General features: G+C 38.3%; 1 protein-coding gene across 1 annotated transcript; it reads left to right on the forward strand.

The window, feature by feature from the left end:
* Positions 1-414: 414 nt before the first annotated feature.
* Positions 415-17,453, forward strand: LOC117397960 (LETM1 domain-containing protein LETM2, mitochondrial). The gene is made up of 11 exons (XM_059008428.1): positions 415-1,032; positions 4,733-4,797; positions 5,356-5,791; positions 8,556-8,699; positions 10,907-11,041; positions 11,499-11,702; positions 12,227-12,346; positions 13,131-13,250; positions 13,971-14,069; positions 14,551-14,619; positions 15,579-17,453. The coding sequence occupies exons 2-11, from the start codon at positions 4,751-4,753 to the stop codon at positions 15,636-15,638; spliced, it is 1,434 nt and encodes a 477-aa protein (XP_058864411.1). The 5' UTR covers positions 415-1,032; positions 4,733-4,750; the 3' UTR covers positions 15,639-17,453.
* The last annotated feature ends 552 nt before the right edge of the window (positions 17,454-18,005 follow it).

Consider the following 18,005-nt stretch of genomic DNA (forward strand, 5'->3'; position numbering starts at 1 on the left):
CTGGTCTATTATGCAGCATTACGTAATCTGTACTGAAAACAGTACCGTATCCAGCGTTCGCAGTTGTGATGTCACAAATACATACCGTTGGTGAATCGAAGCAGAAAACTGTAAACACCTAATATATTAATACCTTGTAAAAAAAACACATATCTTGAAGTGTTTTTTTTTTTTATCTGATAGTTATTTTGATATCTTGTAGTTGACAAAAATTACAGGTGCAAAAAATTACAAACGTCATACTGCAGCAAGATGCGTGCAAATGTAAGTATAAAAACATAACAGACATCTGACACTGGAAGCCATCAAAGGAAAACATTTACATTCACCAGGACTGGGAATCTAATTTGCAGATTTTGCTGTCAATCATGAAGGGGATAACACATTTCTTTATGACTGAAGCCTGGGTTCATCCGCCTCCTGTCTCCTCGTTTACAACTCAGTGGCTTTGACTTGCTTACATCAGCGAATTTGAGGCACTGCTATTGGAGGGCGATTTTTTTCCACCGTCCTCGTACGTCTCCTGATCTGCGCGTCAGTTTGACCGGGAATAACCTCCCTAATCAGCGGGGCTCATCAGGTCTGCAGCTGCAGGGGAAGGAGGGTGTCAGTTACCACCAGCAGGACCGTGTTCAACTGCGATCGATGGGCTTGTTTTGTGTTTGTTCCGTATGCACACCGATTTATCAGTTAAACCCTACCGAATGGAACACGCTGTTTTCATCTTTGTTCAAATCTACAAAATCCTTTATAGAAACTCGACAATTCGCGTGGACTCAATTCCACGCAGAGCCTTTGCTTTGGCTGCCCAAGAAATTATCTGTCTGATGTGATGGATCAAGTCAGATTGAGGATTTTTCGCTGCTGCTTTTTCAGTTTTCGTCTGGATTATTAATTGTATGCACTTTCAAAAAACGGAACCTTTCTCGAAGCTATTGTTGGCCTTGTATTTACACAGCTAAAAAGTTACACTTGTCGCTGCTGAATTGTTTACAATACACTCAAACTATCCAGTCCAGGCCTTGACGCCGGGTAAGTACTGCTAATTATATTTTTTCTTTTTAAATACAGTATATTTACTTTTTGTACAGTTAAAGTATTCAGGATCCCTGTTTCCATACATTTTATTACTGTTTGTCTATTGTGTGTTTATTCATGTCTCATTGCTGCTAGTAACTGTAATTGTCCCCAGCATTGCGAGCAACTAGTATTTATTTTATTTTGGGCCGTGTACAGTTGGTTTGACATAAATCGTGCTGTGCGTTATTTTTCAATTTTTTCAAATGTTTCGATAAGTTCTGATTTTAGTGGCGGTGCTTTCTTAGTTTGTTTATGTACCAGGCCACGTCGCGTAGAGAGGAGGTGTATGAACAGGCGGAGGGGGCCTTTGTAATGTTGGCTTCAGTGGCGAATAGTATGGTTTCCTTTAAATCTAGTCGTAACAGGTGCAGGTGTTTCACACGAACAAAGGGGATTAATCTGTATCGTAAAATGACCTTGCAGACACAGCACATACAATATTACACACAGAGTTCTTAACTAAGACTGCAAGCACACACATCTGATTATGCACCCCGGTATCAACATGGACTCTGTTTGTGTAAAGTCTATGGGCACTTATCTGTCTCGCAGGCGTGTGTATACAATAACAATAATGTTAGTTTAGCCCAGCCCAGTTTAGTTAACTGCAATTGTTTCAGAAAGTCTTTGCAACAAAAGTAGGAGGAGCATATATATATATATATATATATATATATATATATATATATATATATACACGCACCACTGATTAATTTTCCAGGCTATCTCCTACAAAGGCTTTTTTTTTTTTAATACAAATTCCTATGAAAGATAATTGCAATCTTTATTTGTCTACATGAAGTTGTAGAAGCAAAGGTCAAGCAAATACGTTTAAGTACTAGGCCTGTAAATAAACCGAAGAAAAGTGTTTTGTTTGTGGTTTAAATAAGATAAGATACACATGGATCATATATTAGTTTACAAAGTTAATGATTGGCACCATTTTTTTTTTTTTTTTGTAAACCAAAATGGATACTTTTAAATACAGACGTGCTCAAATTTGTTGGTACCCCTCCACAAAAAACGAAGAATGCACAATTTTCTCTGAAATAACTTGAAACTGACAAAAGTAATTGGCATCCACCATTGTTTATTCCATATTTAATAGAAATCAGACTTTGCTTTTGATTTTTTATTCAACATAATATTGTAAATAATAAAACAAATGAAAATGGCATGGACAAAAATGATGGGACCGCTAACCAAATATTTTGTTGCACAACCTTTAGAGGCAATCACTGCAATCAAACGTTTTCTGTAGCTCTCAATGAGACTTCTGCACCTGTTAACAGGTAGTTTGGCCCACTCTTCCTGAGCAAACTGCTCCAGCTGTCTCAGGTTTGATGGGTGCCTTCTCCAGACTGCAAGTTTCAGCTCTTTCCATAGATGTTCGATAGGATTCAGATCAGGACTCATAGAAGGCCACTTCAGAATAGTCCAATGTTTTGTTCTTATCCATTCTTGGGTGCTTTTAGCTGTGTGTTTTGGGTCATTATCCTGTTGGAGGACCCATGACCTGCGACTGAGACAGAGCTTTCTGACACTGGGCAGTACGTTTCGCTCCAGAATGCCTTGATAGTCTTGAGATTTCATTGTGCCCTGCACAGATTCAAGGCACCCTGTGCCAGGCGCAGCAAAGCAGCCCCAAAACATAACCGAGCCTCCTCCATGTTTCACTGTAGGTATGGTGTTCTTTTCTTTGAAAGCTTCATTTTTTCGTCTGTGAACATAGAGCTGATGTGACTTGCCAAAAAGCTCCAGTTTTGACTCATCTGTCCAAAGGACATTCTCCCAGAAGGATTGTGGCTTGTCAATATGCATTTTAGCAAATTCCAGTCTGGCTTTTTTATGTTTTTCTTTCAAAAGTGGAGTCCTCCTGGGTCTTCTTCCATGGAGCCCACTTTCGCTCAAAAAGCGACGGATGGTGCGATCACAAACTGACGTACCTTCACCTTGGAGTTCAGCTTGTATCTCTTTGGCAGTTATCCTTGGTTCTTTTTGTACCATTCGCACTATCCTTCTGTTCAATCTGGGGTCGATTTTCCTCTTGCGGCCGCGCCCAGGGAGGTTGGCTACAGTTCCATGGATCTTAAACTTCTTAATAATATTTGCAACTGTTGTCACAGGAACATCAAGCTGCTTGGAGATGGTCTTGTAGCCTTTACCTTTACCATGCTTGTCTATTATTTTCTTTCTGATCTCTTCAGACAACTCTCTCCTTTGCTTTCTCTGGTCCATGTTCAGTGTGGTGCACACAATGATACCAAACAGCACAGTGACTACTTTTCTCCATTTAAATAGGCTGAATGACTGATTACAAGATTGGAGACATGTGTGATACTAATTAAAGAAACTAATTAGTTTGAAATATCACTATAATCCAATTATTTATTGTCTTTTCTAAGGGGTACCAACAAATGTGTCCAGGCCATTTTAGAATATCTTTGTAGAATAAGCAATAATTCATCTCTTTTCACAGCTTCTTTGCTTTATTCTATGACATACCAAAGGCATGCAAGTATACATGATAAAATAGCTTTTAATTTCATCACTTTCCAGGAGGAATGAAGCATTATTTCAATGAGCTGTAAGGGTACCAACAAATTTGAGCACGTCTGTATTGTTTTGTAGTCAGTATTGTTTTGTAGTCATCATGAGCCACGCGAATTCATGTTCCTGTTAGGGAAGTGACAAAATCACATTAGTACGCCACGCAGGTTATGGAAATTTCTCCCCTTTTACACCTCGACTTGAATCCAGAGTTCACAGTGTCCACTGCACAGCTGCAGAAAAGAACAAACTCCCGTGACAACGTTATTTCTCAACACAAGATAGAGTTGCTTAACATTAACAAATGACATACCATTGTTGACGGGACAATGTAACATAGCAACAGAAGGCATAACCCTTTTTTGTGTGCTGCTCACTTTGTGGAAATGGCCTGTCATGATTGCTTGTTTGTCATGCAAATTGAATTATTTCTTGCTGGCAAGATTTTGGAATGGGAACACATTTAACTAGTTTGTTACTGGATATCCAACTGGTTTATAAAAATCCCAGCACAGGTTTACTGTCACAATGGGCAAACATCAATCTCTGATAGACTTTGACACAGACATTCTAAGAGGAGCTTGGTTGGCAGGTGCTTCAATATTCAGGACTGCACAAAATACTGATGTTTTAAGAACAACAATCTAAAATACTGATGAATCAATCTATGGCTCCAATAAAATTGATTTTAGATTTCCACCTCCCAGTTCCCTGGTGATAATCGTTGCTCTCAGACTGCCACTCCAGACCAATTGAAACACCTTGCAGAATTGCTGGGTTAAATCAATGCTATCCTGGCTGTCCAAGGTGGTGCTAAATATTTTACAGAACATTGCTGAGATAGCGATTACTTCAGTTCTCAGTATTTTCGGTGATGTGTACTACATCAGTTGTCTCCCATAACTATTACTTTTGATTTGGAATGAGGCTTATTAAAAGGAAATCCCAAAATGTTGCAGTAAATTCAATTCTTTATCTAGCATTATGGTTTCTTAATGGTAAGGCCACATAAACATAGTGTTATTGCGTTTTGATTTTTTATTTATTTTATTTATTTTAAACGAAATATTGATTTGTTTTCCTTTTTTATATTATATTTAAGGTGAACTCCAAAAAGACAATGGCAGCTTTTGGTTCCAATGTGCTCTTGTCTGCGACAAGATCCAGGTAAGTTGCATAAAAAATGTATTTCTTATAAAGAATTTGTGTCCCATGTAAAGGATTCTGTAGTACCTGGGTGAAAATGGCAAACGAAATTAACCTTTATCCACACTGTTTGATTTAGTCCATTAGTCCAGCTAAATGTTTGCGCAGCATAGGCTACCATTAAAACAAGACTATATGTTGGTCAGGAGCTGGAGCTTATAAAACATGTATTTTCCAAATGTTTTGTCTTGTACTGACTGCTATAGTAGGATGTAGGCTATGAAATCTTTATGTAGTGGTTGGTTTCTTTCTAGGAACCCCATTGGCACTGGGCACATTAAGTAAGTGAGCCGCTCAGTGAAAGAACCCTTAACGGCATGCCCAGTTCCGCACGTTCTGAGTAGCTCAGAGCGCTACAGAGCAGATCTCATCGGTGATCCGAGTGAGCGGAAGAATTCTCACTCTGAGCCGCACAGTTACTTAACGGACCCACTCTGTTAGACTAGTTAGTTAGCTAGCTGAGGATTCATTCTATTTGGGGCTCTGTGAAAGATGTTAATACCTATTTTGTCTTTACAGGGGATCATACCTCCTTACCCAGAGACACCATTGCCCATATTTCCCTTCCACGGCAGCACTCCACTACCACCACGAACACTCAAATAGGACTTTTTCTGTAACTAAAAGGAATCTCAAATCTCCATACATTCATAGCGCTCTGCCTCACTTACGGACTAGTTACTTATCCTCTCGTGCACTGCACGGGTCGTGCTGCTGGCGTCAAGAAGCGAAACCGGCAGGGCCTAGTGATAACAGTACTGTAAAGGAGGACCCAGCTCCTGCCCCGGCGCCCGAGAAAGCTGTGGTGAAAAAGTCATTGAGACAGAAAGTAGTGGACGAAATTAAACATTACTATAATGGATTTCGGCTGCTGGGGATCGATACCAAGGTCGCTGCCAGGATGGGCTGGAGGTTATTGCATGGGCAGCAGCTCACCAGAAGGGAGAGGAGAAGGGTAGGTTGTTTCTCTAACACGTGGTGGAGGATGTGTGTATTGATGTGCACCCTCACCTTTTAAGATTTAGCCTGGAAAATCCCCTTAGGATACCTCTTGTTGGTATGCAGTTACAGGGAATTGATTCAAAGCTATTGTCATTCATTTGGCAAAGCAATGTAATACCAAGGCCTTGCACTAAGTCCTGGGTTTCAGAACTACCTACAATGTGTACAGCTGTGGCCAAAAGTTTTTCATCACCTAGAATTTTTTTTGATTACGACATAATAAAATAAAAAATAAAACCCAATATGAACATAATTTAGGTATTTTATTTAACATCATGTAATCAAATAAACTACAAAATTGTCGCAAAAGTACTGGAAGCCATAATAGTACAGTAGTATTTCATGTTTGATTTTAAAAATGTCATTTTTAAATTTGTCAGTTAAGTAGTAAGTTATACCAAGCAGTAAGTAATTAAATATGTTAACGTAAAATGTTTGGTCATAGCTGTATTGTTACATAAAACATTCCTCCCTTGCATGAACAGCTCCTATTCGTAAACCTGCAGACTTAGCTGTGATTTATTTTTAATGCTGTAAGCGCGATCAATTCAGAGAACATTTACCAAGACCTGATAATTCAAACTCCTAGCACCTGGTCATTTCAATATTATACCAAAAACTTCTTCAAATGCTGTAAAGCAGGTGCTTTAAAAAAAGTCAGTTGGAATACCACAGTAACAACTCTGATCAGGTAGTAGCAGGTTTAACATAAGCTCAGTTCAGCTCGAGCATTCTGGTAGCTGGCAGGTAATCATTTTTATAATGAATCTAAACAAGGACTAGGTGCTGTGCAGGTTCCTTATCGTGCATACATTTTTTTCTAGATAGTGTGGTGCAGTGTATAACCCTGTTATTCCTGATGTACAGGGTCTTGTGATTTTATTGTTTGTGTGCGTGTGTATTAAAGCATTAGATAAAAAAAGATTGGCTACAGCTATAGTACATGGCTTTTTATGACCAATTCTAAGTATAGAGGGTACTTTACAGTTGCACATGTTGACTAGATTGATTCTACTGGTAGAAAAGGTACAGGTCAACCCCACCAGCATTTATAAAAAAAAAGAATATCAAAGGGGACATGAATATCAACCTCATGTTGCTGATCTAAACCTACAACCTCATTAAAGAATGAGGTAACCAAAACTGTTACAGCCATTGATAGACCAGGGTTGTTTTTTGAGTGACCAATTATTATTTTTATTTTTTCCCCCAATTTGGAATGTCCAGTTATGTTTATTCTCCTCACCACAGCGAGTCCCCACACAGCACAGACATTCTGAAGGCATGTGGGCGTCCTCCGATCTCGCAAGCCTAAGCCAGAATTGCTTTTACACCAGGCAATCCACAGCAGAGGTGGGCAGGCTACCAATCCCAGAGAACAGAGATCAGCCCTACCAGTAGGGTTCGCTGTTTGCAGACCAGGGTTTTTTAAGAGTAGTTTGACAACATAAGATTGATAGGTGTTGCACCCACCCTACTAAAGCCTGGTTTACAGCAGGGGTTGTCCTATACCTTTTACATTTTTAGTGTAAGCAAGTAACTGAAGTCACACTTACTAACAGTGTTGCAAAATAAGCCTTCTGTTTAAATACAGGTTAGTTTGTAGTCTAGAGTCCAGGAACTGCCAATAAAAGTGACAGTTGTTTGAAAAATCCTTAAAGGACCATGGAAGGACACTGCAGGTAGTTAAATGTTTAAAATATGCAACACAGAAAACCAAGGACAACCTTAACTTTCTTTTCTATACTCAATATTTTGGAGTGTGATTAAGATTTTGCATAATAGTACATTTCTTCATTTAAAAAAATCGAATAAAGTTTTTATTCAGCTAAATTAATCCTGGGTTTAGCTGACATTACTTTAAATGCTTTTGAATTCCTGTTATAAGCAGTAATGAAAATATCAGTTTAAACTGGTATAAACAAGCACTAGACTAACCTGTTTTTTATACTGTAGATAATCTTACCTTTGTCTCCTACTTAATCTGCTCTGCCTTTTTCGGTGATGTTACAGGATTTGAAAAACCAAGATACTAAATGTAACATTTTGCAACTAAAACATTTCCCTAAAAGTATTATATTAACATTATTTATGTTATGCTGTGTTTCAAATGGACTGTAGCTATAAGGCAGGTAGTGTAAATAATATATTTAAGGTAGCTGCAGTAACTGGTTGCACATAAATGCTTTACATGGTATGTCATTTTATTATCTTTGGGGCTCTAGACTGCCCAAACTAAGGATGGCAGCTCAGGTTATGCAATTAAAACAAGATCCTTTGTTGCTTTTAATAGAAAGTAGAAAACTATTTCCATGAAATCACACCTGCTTTGTGTTTACTGTGCATGTTCCATCAATAACTCTGCACTTCTAAGATGCAGCATTGTGTTACTCCTCATGATTGTAGATCATGGTATTGTGATTGTTCCTAAAGTGTAGTCCAACAGCATTGATGAAAAGTCTTGGGAGTTTCTGGACTTACCATGCAATTCAGCACAATTTACATTTCCAAATTGCCTTCAAAGCAGACATCTCAATGCAAAATGTATTCCCTAAATGCATATATATATATATGTACAAAATAGGAAAATAACTTTTGCTAAATCTTTATCAGTACTTTATTAAAGACTTTGATAGATACATAATCATTTATCTTTTTCCACACGTGGCATGTTTCACGTGTCGCCTTTTTAACAGTTTTTCTGTTGCATGTTTCAGCTGCTGAGGACCTGTGCAGATCTTTTCCGTCTTGTCCCGTTCACAGTCTTCATCATCGTCCCTTTTATGGAGTTCCTGCTGCCTGTGTTTCTCAAGCTTTTCCCAGAGATGCTGCCTTCGACCTTTGAGACGCAATCAAAGAAGGTCAGTTTGCATGGAACAAAACTCCAATGTAATGAAAACTATTTTTCTTGAGGCCATTTTCTGGATCTAGAGTAATACTTAAAAACTTACTCAATGTAATAGATAAACCTGTGCTACACCAGGATAACTACAGCTGGATCATTTTACAGTACTTGATTCTATGGTTACCCTTATAAAAGTTTACTACTGTATTTGTTCTGTTTTCCAATGGTTATACCATGGTTTGCCATGTTTGTTAATATGCTTTACCATGCTTCCACTGTGTTTTATTACACCTTGCTGTGCTTTTACTAGGAGAAACTTTTATAAGATAAGTGGTGATGCTGTCTTGGGGGAATTCACTGATACTGTACAGTGCATTCAAATAGCAATCTGTTTTTGAGTATACTGCACATTGTTGCAATGAGGCTGTACCTGATTAACAGCAGTAGTTTGACATTCCTAAGAAGCTGGGTGGAGCCACTTCTGAATCTGCTTTCATTTTGATTCAGACTGCTGGTGTTACTTTGTCGTGTGTGTTTCGTTTTTCACCTATTTCAATGGACATTTTGAATCAAAACATACAGTGCATTAGCTTAATGATGATAATTGTGTTTAGTAGTTTTTCTGTTTTAGATATGAAAATAAACCCTACTTGTAGCATTTTATCTCCTGAAGTATATATTTTTATTTATTTTTTAGAAATGTAATATAGGTTATAGGTTAGGGTCTACCTAAATTGCGATTTCACGGAAATCCGGAAATTGAGGGGTCACTGCAAAATTCACCTCTTTTAGGGGCCAATGCATACTGGACAAGTAGGGAATGAAGAAAATAAACCTTGTTTAAATGAACTACTGCACAACGCAAACCACGTATCTTCCTTCTGCAGATAGGCATTTTTATTCCTTCACCATCCTGTGTGCATTGCAATACGATCGCTATATTTTCAGAATCACACATTAAACGAAAGGCTATTACAGAGGCTGTTGAACAGAATGTAAAATAAACAGCTTTCAGAAAACAAACTGGAAAGTCAGCCCAGACAAAAAGTATTCCTGTTGGTTGCAGCCAAGTTAAATCAGTACTACAGGTACGATCTAGCACAGCCACCTCGCTTCAAACAACCTGCTGCTTACTTTTTAAACGCAGTTAGAATTTTAGACCCAAATAGGCAAGTTTTCTTTGTTTTGACTCGGTACTAATAAAATAAATTATTGGATGGGACAAATAACATGACAACGAACGTGCTGCATATATTGCCTATTAATGTATGCCAGATGCCCTTGGGTAACCGAGTTTTGGGACTGTTTCTAATCAACTTCCACATCTGTATAATTTGGCAAAGCTTTGCCTTACACTTCCAACCAATTCAATGCAGAACATGCAGTCTCAGTGTATGGGCAAGTCCACGCCAGACGGAGAATGTCGGCAGCAACTGCTGGGGGATGTTGCATGTTTGCCTTTAACAAATGACAGCACTCTGTTTTAGTAAGGAAGCAAGTACCACAATTTTTTGTCTTTTTTATAGTGCTCTGAAATATTGTCTGCTTAGGTTTATTTAATGTTTAAACAGGTCAGTGAAATCCTAATTTTATTCCATAACCTACCTGCGAAAAATACGTAAATGTACCACGATTTAAGTAGACCCCTAGTTATAGGGTCCCCCATACATCAAACATCACAGGCAGTGTCATATGTTATGCTGATTAGGATGTTCTCTGTTAAATCAGGTGTGTCTGACTATCTGTACCACACAGCAAAATGATCTGAATTCAAACTCTTTGCTTTACACCTGAAAGAAATAGAGAGAGATTAAATTATGACTATGATGCTTTAGCAGACCTGTCAACTCTCCCGTATTCACCGGGCGTCTCTCGTATTTTTGACCCTTCTCCCAGACATCTCCTGGGACAGATTTTCTCCCGTATTCTACTGTTAAACCCCCTTATGTCAGCAAACCTTTAATCTCGACATAATTCATGGCCAGTGTGTGATTACTGCAATCCCCGTTTGTACATAGCAGGGTTTAGGACCCAGGGGAGTCCTGTGGCAGGCATGCATGCATGCATTCAGTCATTAACTTGTAAATGTAAAGCTGTGTGATTGTGTAATGAACTTGGCTGAGTACTATAAAGATATCAGAGACCACATTTCAATACCCAGTCACTACTATACCTCTTACTGTGTGTGAAAGGCACTGACGGGTGTTTTGGTGTACTCCCCAGGAAGAGAAACAGAAGATACAGCTGGCCGCCAAACTGGAACTGGCCAAGTTTCTCCACGAAACCATTGCAGAGATGGCCAGGAGGAACAAAGCCCAAACGGCTGAAACGCAAAAGTTTTCAACTTACGTACAGAAGGTATTTAACAGGGCGTAACCTTGAAGGGACTTATGCAATGACCACACAACCGTGTGGATTGCAGCACTCTGCTTGGCACTAGCAGTGCGGTAATTTCACAACACCTTTGGTGTATCTTCTTGCATAACTACAGCTGTGGCCACAAGTTTTGCATCACCCTGTAGAATAAACAAATGTTGCTTAATAAAGTCAAATTAAACCTGCTGAATAATGTTGTGTTTGTAGTATTCTACATACTTAACGAAAAACTGACAAATTGAAAAATGTGACATTTCGAAATCTAACATGAAATGCTGTACTACTATTATGGCTTCTGGACTTTTGAGATATAATTTTATTTTTATAATGTCTCAATCCTAAAATTCTAGGTGATGGATGCAAAACTTTTGGCCATAGTGGTTCCTGACTCAACAAGCTGTTTATTTATTTATTTTTCTTAATGGATGTTTTTGAATAGGTTCGACACTCAGGGGAACAGCCTGCCACCCAGGACATTGTGAGTTTCTCCAAACTCTTTGAGGACGAGCTGACCTTGGAGCACCTAGAGCGCCCCCAGCTGGTTGTGCTGTGTAAACTGCTGGAGCTGCAGCCCATCGGCACAAACAACCTGCTGAGATTCCAGCTCCTCTTGAAGCTGCGCAATATCAAATCCGACGACGAGGTAAGAGAACCACACAAGATAACGGAGGGCCGGCTGGAAGCTGGAACGGAATTGGGGCAATGCCCTTATTGACGTTTCAACCCAAGATCAGCGAGAAAGCCAGCAGCAGTCTGGAACGCATTCATGAGTATCAAACTTGATTTAATTAATCAGACTGTGTATATACAGGGCTTCAATGAAGTATATTTTAAAAGATCAGGAGTTAGATGTTAAATATGTTGTTCCTCTCGTATAGCTGCATGAACAACTCCTATAGATAAACATAAAGACTTGGGTATGATTTATTCATGCTGTGATAAGAGCAATCCGTTCAGAGCGGATTTAAAACTCCTGGCACCTGGTTATTTCAATAATATCTGAAACCCAAGACTGGGTGCAGGGCTAGTGCCCTGTGTATTGGGCCATCATTTTCATTTTCTGTATGTATTGCAGCATCCTTTGTCTGTTGTATGTGTCGAGCTCATGTGTCTGCTGCAAACCCCTGGGTGTTCACAGTGTGTAACACTGCTGTGCTCTTGCTCCAGATGATCGCTCAGGAAGGTGTGAATTCTATGAGTGTGGCAGAGCTCCAGACGGCCTGCAGGATCCGTGGGATGAGATCACTGGGCGTGACGGAAGACCAGCTCCGGCAACAGCTCAAACAGGTGACTCTCCACACTTCCTACTTGACTTTATCTTAATTTTACCTTTTATTATTATTATTATCCATCCAGAAACACAATGTGATTCCAAAGGACTTGCAGAGTAAGCATAAAGCCCAGGTTTCTTCAGCACATGACATTTATTTTTCACGGCCAAAAAAAAGAGAGCAACAATGAAACAGACACTGAAGAAGGCACTTGCATTCTACTTGAGTTTCATATAGTTTTCCCTTTTACCTGATGCCTTTCCACAGTCCTTCTCAATTCCTTTTATAAAACTCACCAAGATGAGCCATCTTGATCCTAAGTGTACTGGGGGACAGCAACATATATCTTGTTTTATGTACACCATAGATTTGTATTAGACAACATCCCGATTTAATTATAATAATTTAAGTAATTTTTATAATTAATGCTATTTGGCTTATTATTTTTACCGTTTTTTTTCTACTGTGATTGTGCATTTCTGTTTTTAGTCTTAATATGTTTTGCACGAGAAGTAACTTGCTTCTTTTTACGTCATTAGCATCGTTAAAGTGGCATCTGTTGTAGGAATTTAGTCACAGGATGTGTGCTATTTTTATAACCACATGTACATACAAAATGCATGCCAGCATGAATTGCCCTTGGGCACATTCTGCGCTTCTTGTGATGTGTATTGAAATCAGAAATCTGGCCATATTATTTCACAAATGACACAATTAAGTTTTTTTTGGAAACTGTATGCATTGTACTGTATTGTCTTTCCAATATCCATGATTTCTAACCTTTCCCTTTCCTGGGGCAGTGGTTGGAGCTCCATCTGAAGGAGAACGTGCCTCCCTCTCTTCTGCTGCTCTCTCGTGCCATGTATCTGACAGATGTCTTGCCAGCCCCTGCCGTCATCCCAACACTGCCAAAACTGGAAGTAAGAGCTCCTTCTCGATAACTAACTTAAAAGTCCAGTAGGTGGCGTTGGTGTACTTTCTAATGTAACTAAGTTGTTAATTATGGGGAGTAGTGACATATTAATATTGGGATGGGGTAAAATTAAACAGTCCTTTTTAATGTTCCGTATACAAAAAAACTTGTATTTGTCAGAAGTTAAACATAACTAGGTAGTCTGTACAAACTTGTTAAACTTGAGCAGACAAGTCCATATTGAATTGCATGCATAGGTGGGGCTTGACTGTTAAGATTAACATTCTAGCCCAGTTTTAACTGCTTTGAATAGGACACTCCCCAGTGTGACATGTTAAACAACCTGTATATACAGTATATATCCGTTCTGTTCAGTCGTAACTGTCTGTGGTATGCAGTACTTTTATTATAGCTGTAGGCTCTAAAACAACTAGTTGCAAATTTCCCCCACAAAGCAACCCTAAGAATCTAAGTTACAGTTGCCGCTCTGTGAACACAATTGAGAACATGTGCTCTATATGGAATTACAAAAATGTTATAGCTAGGAAATCTGTAATAAAAACTAAATAAATGTTTGATATTGGATATAAACAAAACAAATGTAGTCTGCAATAATTACAAAAACTAAAATTTTACTAAATTTTTCCATGTATTGTGTTACGTAACTACGTAACTACTTAAAAATGATGAATGTGTTGATTCACATCAAATATTTTCTGTATTGCAGTCCATTCAACTTGCTATAACTCTGGAAGCCCCAGTCAAAGACAAAACAAAGGCACCTGAAATCCTGGTTGACCCAGCCCCACTAATTAAGGGTATCAAGGTACAGCACACTCCATGACTATTGTGTGGGGTTTCAGATTACACTTAACCAAAACTTTTCTCATTAATGTAATTTTCTCCATGTTGCTGTGTTTGGTTAGTTTTTCCATTGGTTTAAATACTGGCATGTATTTCACACCAGGTTCTGTTAAATATAAGCCTTAAAAATACCCACAAGAAATTAAAAACAAACAAAAAAAAAAAAATCTCCCTTTTTTCAGGCATCTGCATCATCCTACTATTCGCCGTTATTTGGGATCAGAAGACAATATGCGCTGGTACTTTCATTTCAGTGAGCTGTCATGTGTTAGATGTCCAGCAGGTGGCAGTGGTGTATATACTTTAATATTCAGATGTAGCAAAACTGGCAGAGATGTGTAGAGATGCAAAGGACTTTGGTGTAGTAGTAGAGCCCTTCTTTATTTTGTTATATACTGCAGAGGAGCATCGTGACCGTTTTAACTTTTGATTTGTGTTTTCAGGGAGAGGAACTGTTGGAAAAACCCACTGAGACTTCAAAAGAGCCTTTAAAACCTGAAGTTGTAACTCTTGTAAGTTCTTTATCTTGCTGTTAAAACAGCCAAATAAGAGACATCAGCTGTATGAAGATGTGATATAAAAAAAGTCTCAACTGGGGCTAACATTTTTTATGTAAAAACTCACATTAGTCCCACACCCAGTCCTGGGTTTTAGAACTCCCCTCAGTTATTTATATTATTGAAATGATCAGGAGTTTGAGCAATCTGAACCCTCTTAAATACATTGTTCCTCCCCAATAGCTTTATGAACAACTTTTTTTTTTTTTTTTTTTTTTTTTAATTTAGTCGTCGCCAATTTTTTACCCCGGTTTTCTCCCCAATTTAACATGCCCAATTATTATCTGTATCCTCGGCTCACCGCTCGCAACCCCCCCTGTCAACTCGGGAAACGGAGGCTGGAACACGCGTCCTCCGAAACGTGCTCCTGCCAAGCCGTCATTTTTCACACTGCAGATCCACAACAATGCCACCAGACCTATAGTGCCGGAGGACAACACAGATCTGGCGGCTCCACTGCAGAACCGCAGGCGCCCTATCGGCCACAGGGGTCGCTGATGCGCGGTGAGCCGTGGATTCCCCTGCCGACCTAAGCCCTCCCTACCCGGGCAGCGCTCAGCCAATTGTGCGCCGCCCCCTAGGAACTCCCGGTCACGGTTGGCTGTGACATAGCCTGGATTCGAACCTTCGATCTCCAGGCTATAGGGCACATCCTGGCATCTGGTAATGATATACCTAAAAGGGAGTTTTGAAAGCCAGGACTAGATGCAGCACTACAGTTTCCAAGAGTAGAGTTGAAACTGGAGAGACAAGTTAGCAACTTAATTTACAATATGTTTTGATTCTTCAACAAGGTTGTTAGACGCGAGGATTGTCTTAGAACCCGAAGGGTAATGTTTTATGGATATTAAATACTAATGCATGTTCTTATGTTATGGTTAACTATAACATATATATTTGTCTCCTTTTTCCAGGCCAAAGCTGTGGAAGAATCACAAAAAAGCACAAAAAAAGTCAGTGCTAATGGAATTTGAAGGCAGGATGCATGTTCGTTAATTGGCCTATTGGATGAAATTATGGAAAGAAACAAAATGAATAAATAGTATTTTATAGAAAATCTCTTCCCCAGGGTGCTTTTATGAGTGTTTTGAGTATACAGTAAATTTTCCAGTTTCGTTCGGAAAGAATGCTTGGAGGTTTACTGCTTGGCAGCTTTTTTTTTTATTATTTATTTTTTTCCTGTTTGCAACCGTCCAAAACTAGTAACTGAACTGTTCTGTTTAAAACTGTTTTATATAATTTGAAAATGAAACCTGGTGCGTAATCAGTTTTTTTTTAAAGTGCCTAAAGTAATAGTGGAATTCTAAAACCATATCCACAATGTATCTATGTTGATAACCGCTAAAATCAGTTAAGTTCAGGATCTATTCAATTGATCTGAAATGTGGCAGGTCCAAATACCACCGTAATTTAAATTGTTAAAAAAAAAAATCATGATCTCTAACAGTGTGTGTGAGACTCTCTTTTATTTTTTATAAGTAACTCACTTTGGTTGTATGATGTTTAAACAGTGCCAAGAATTAGATCTTCCATTGTTTAGATCATTGCAACACTCTGGATTTCTAGCCACGTGTGAGGGCTGTATTTGAAAACCTTTTTTTCCCAATGAAAGAACGCTAGCTATGTGAAAATGGCTTCTGATTATACCCCAGACTTCAAGATCCTACTCTGATGTAGCTGCACTAACATATATGTATATTTTGTAAATTATAGTGAAACTATATAAATGAATTATCCTAAAGCATAAGCACTGTGTTCTGCAGCCAAGTGTCTACATACCTCCTACTAAAAAACAACAAAACTCCTGTAACTGTATCTCATGACTCCTAAATGTATAGTGAAACAGGAAGATCAATCAATCTATTTTATATAGCGCCTTTCATAGTGGACCACTATCACAAAGCGCTTTACAAGATGCTCTAAAGTGCTTTGTCATTTGTATAGTTGATGGGGTTAAATGTCATCCCTTTTAGAATCTTCAAATGTAAAGGGTAAAGTCTGTTTTATATAAATTATATAAACATGGAGATATGTCCGTCATTTCCCTTGTCCTCGATGAGCTTTACTTGTTTCTGTTTTCTTGAATTTAATCTCTAAAGAGAACTGTTCAAACAGTCGAGACGGAAAACACTTTTGTTAGGGGTGTATATGGTTGATCTAAATACTGTACATCTGAGAAAGTAGCTTCAAATTACATTGTATCCTGTTACGATGCTTGGAATCATAGACTGGTTCTTATTGCAGTTACACAAGTATTCTGTAGTTATTTAGAAGGTGCTGTGATAATGAGTTCAGGAGCTGCTCTTGCGGTCCAGTTACTATAGGCATATGTATTGTAAGCTTGATCAGTCGAAGTGTCTTTATATTACTAAGAGTCAGCACCTCCAAGTGTAAAGCAGTGTATTGCCAGCAAAACAAAAGGACATTTTTATAGTTTATCTATGGCAGGTAACTAGAACTCAAGAGCAGCTTCTGGACTTCTGTGAAAGGACCTAACACTGACTTGTCCAATGGTATTGTAATAAGAACTGCTCAGTCATTGCAAAACAACAAAAGAACACCTAAGTAAATGAAATTGAAATCTGCTTGCCTAATGAATTGGTCCTCCATGGTATTCTACAGAAGTACACCAAAGATTGACCTATGTACTGTTAAGATGTTTTTCATATTTTTGGTGCACATGTTTGTTGACAGTTGTGTGCAAATATATTTACAGAATATTTGTCTTCATTTACTTTTGTACATTATATATAGTGAATATGAATATCAAATAGGATAACAAAAATATTTTAAAACATTTATCAAAATAATGTTCTCCTTTTTAATTTATTGTATTTTTTTCGATTTTGTTTTATGTATACACATTATGAAAAGCTAAAAACCCTTAACCCTGTAATGCCCAAGTGTTTTTTGGTATAGGTGAAAGCTAGCACATGTATTTAACTAGACCCCAACACACAAACACCTAATGTATTGCATTTAAAATTTTTGAATTGGAAACTGGATTAGGAACAATAATATACTGCAGAGGGTAGAAAGGTTTCAGAGTTAAACCAAATTATTCCATAAATCTCTCCCATCACCCACTTCTGTTCAATAGATCTTAAATCTGATCCTTTTTTTATAGATTAAAGAAATCTTTTGCCTTACTTTCAGGTAGTCTTGTACTTCCTAGAAAGTGAAATTCACCCCACGACATAATGAATTTTTTTCTCTTGTCCTTAACCAGGCAGCTTCTTCCCTGTTTATTTGATTAAATTGTCCTAAATATATGATTATCTTGTGATGAGGGCCACAGGAATGCCACACATTTAAAACGTTGCTGTTATGAAGTTTTTTTT

This window comes from Acipenser ruthenus, chromosome 37 (genome assembly GCF_902713425.1).
Source record: "Acipenser ruthenus chromosome 37, fAciRut3.2 maternal haplotype, whole genome shotgun sequence".
Classification (NCBI taxonomy): domain Eukaryota; kingdom Metazoa; phylum Chordata; class Actinopteri; order Acipenseriformes; family Acipenseridae; genus Acipenser; species Acipenser ruthenus.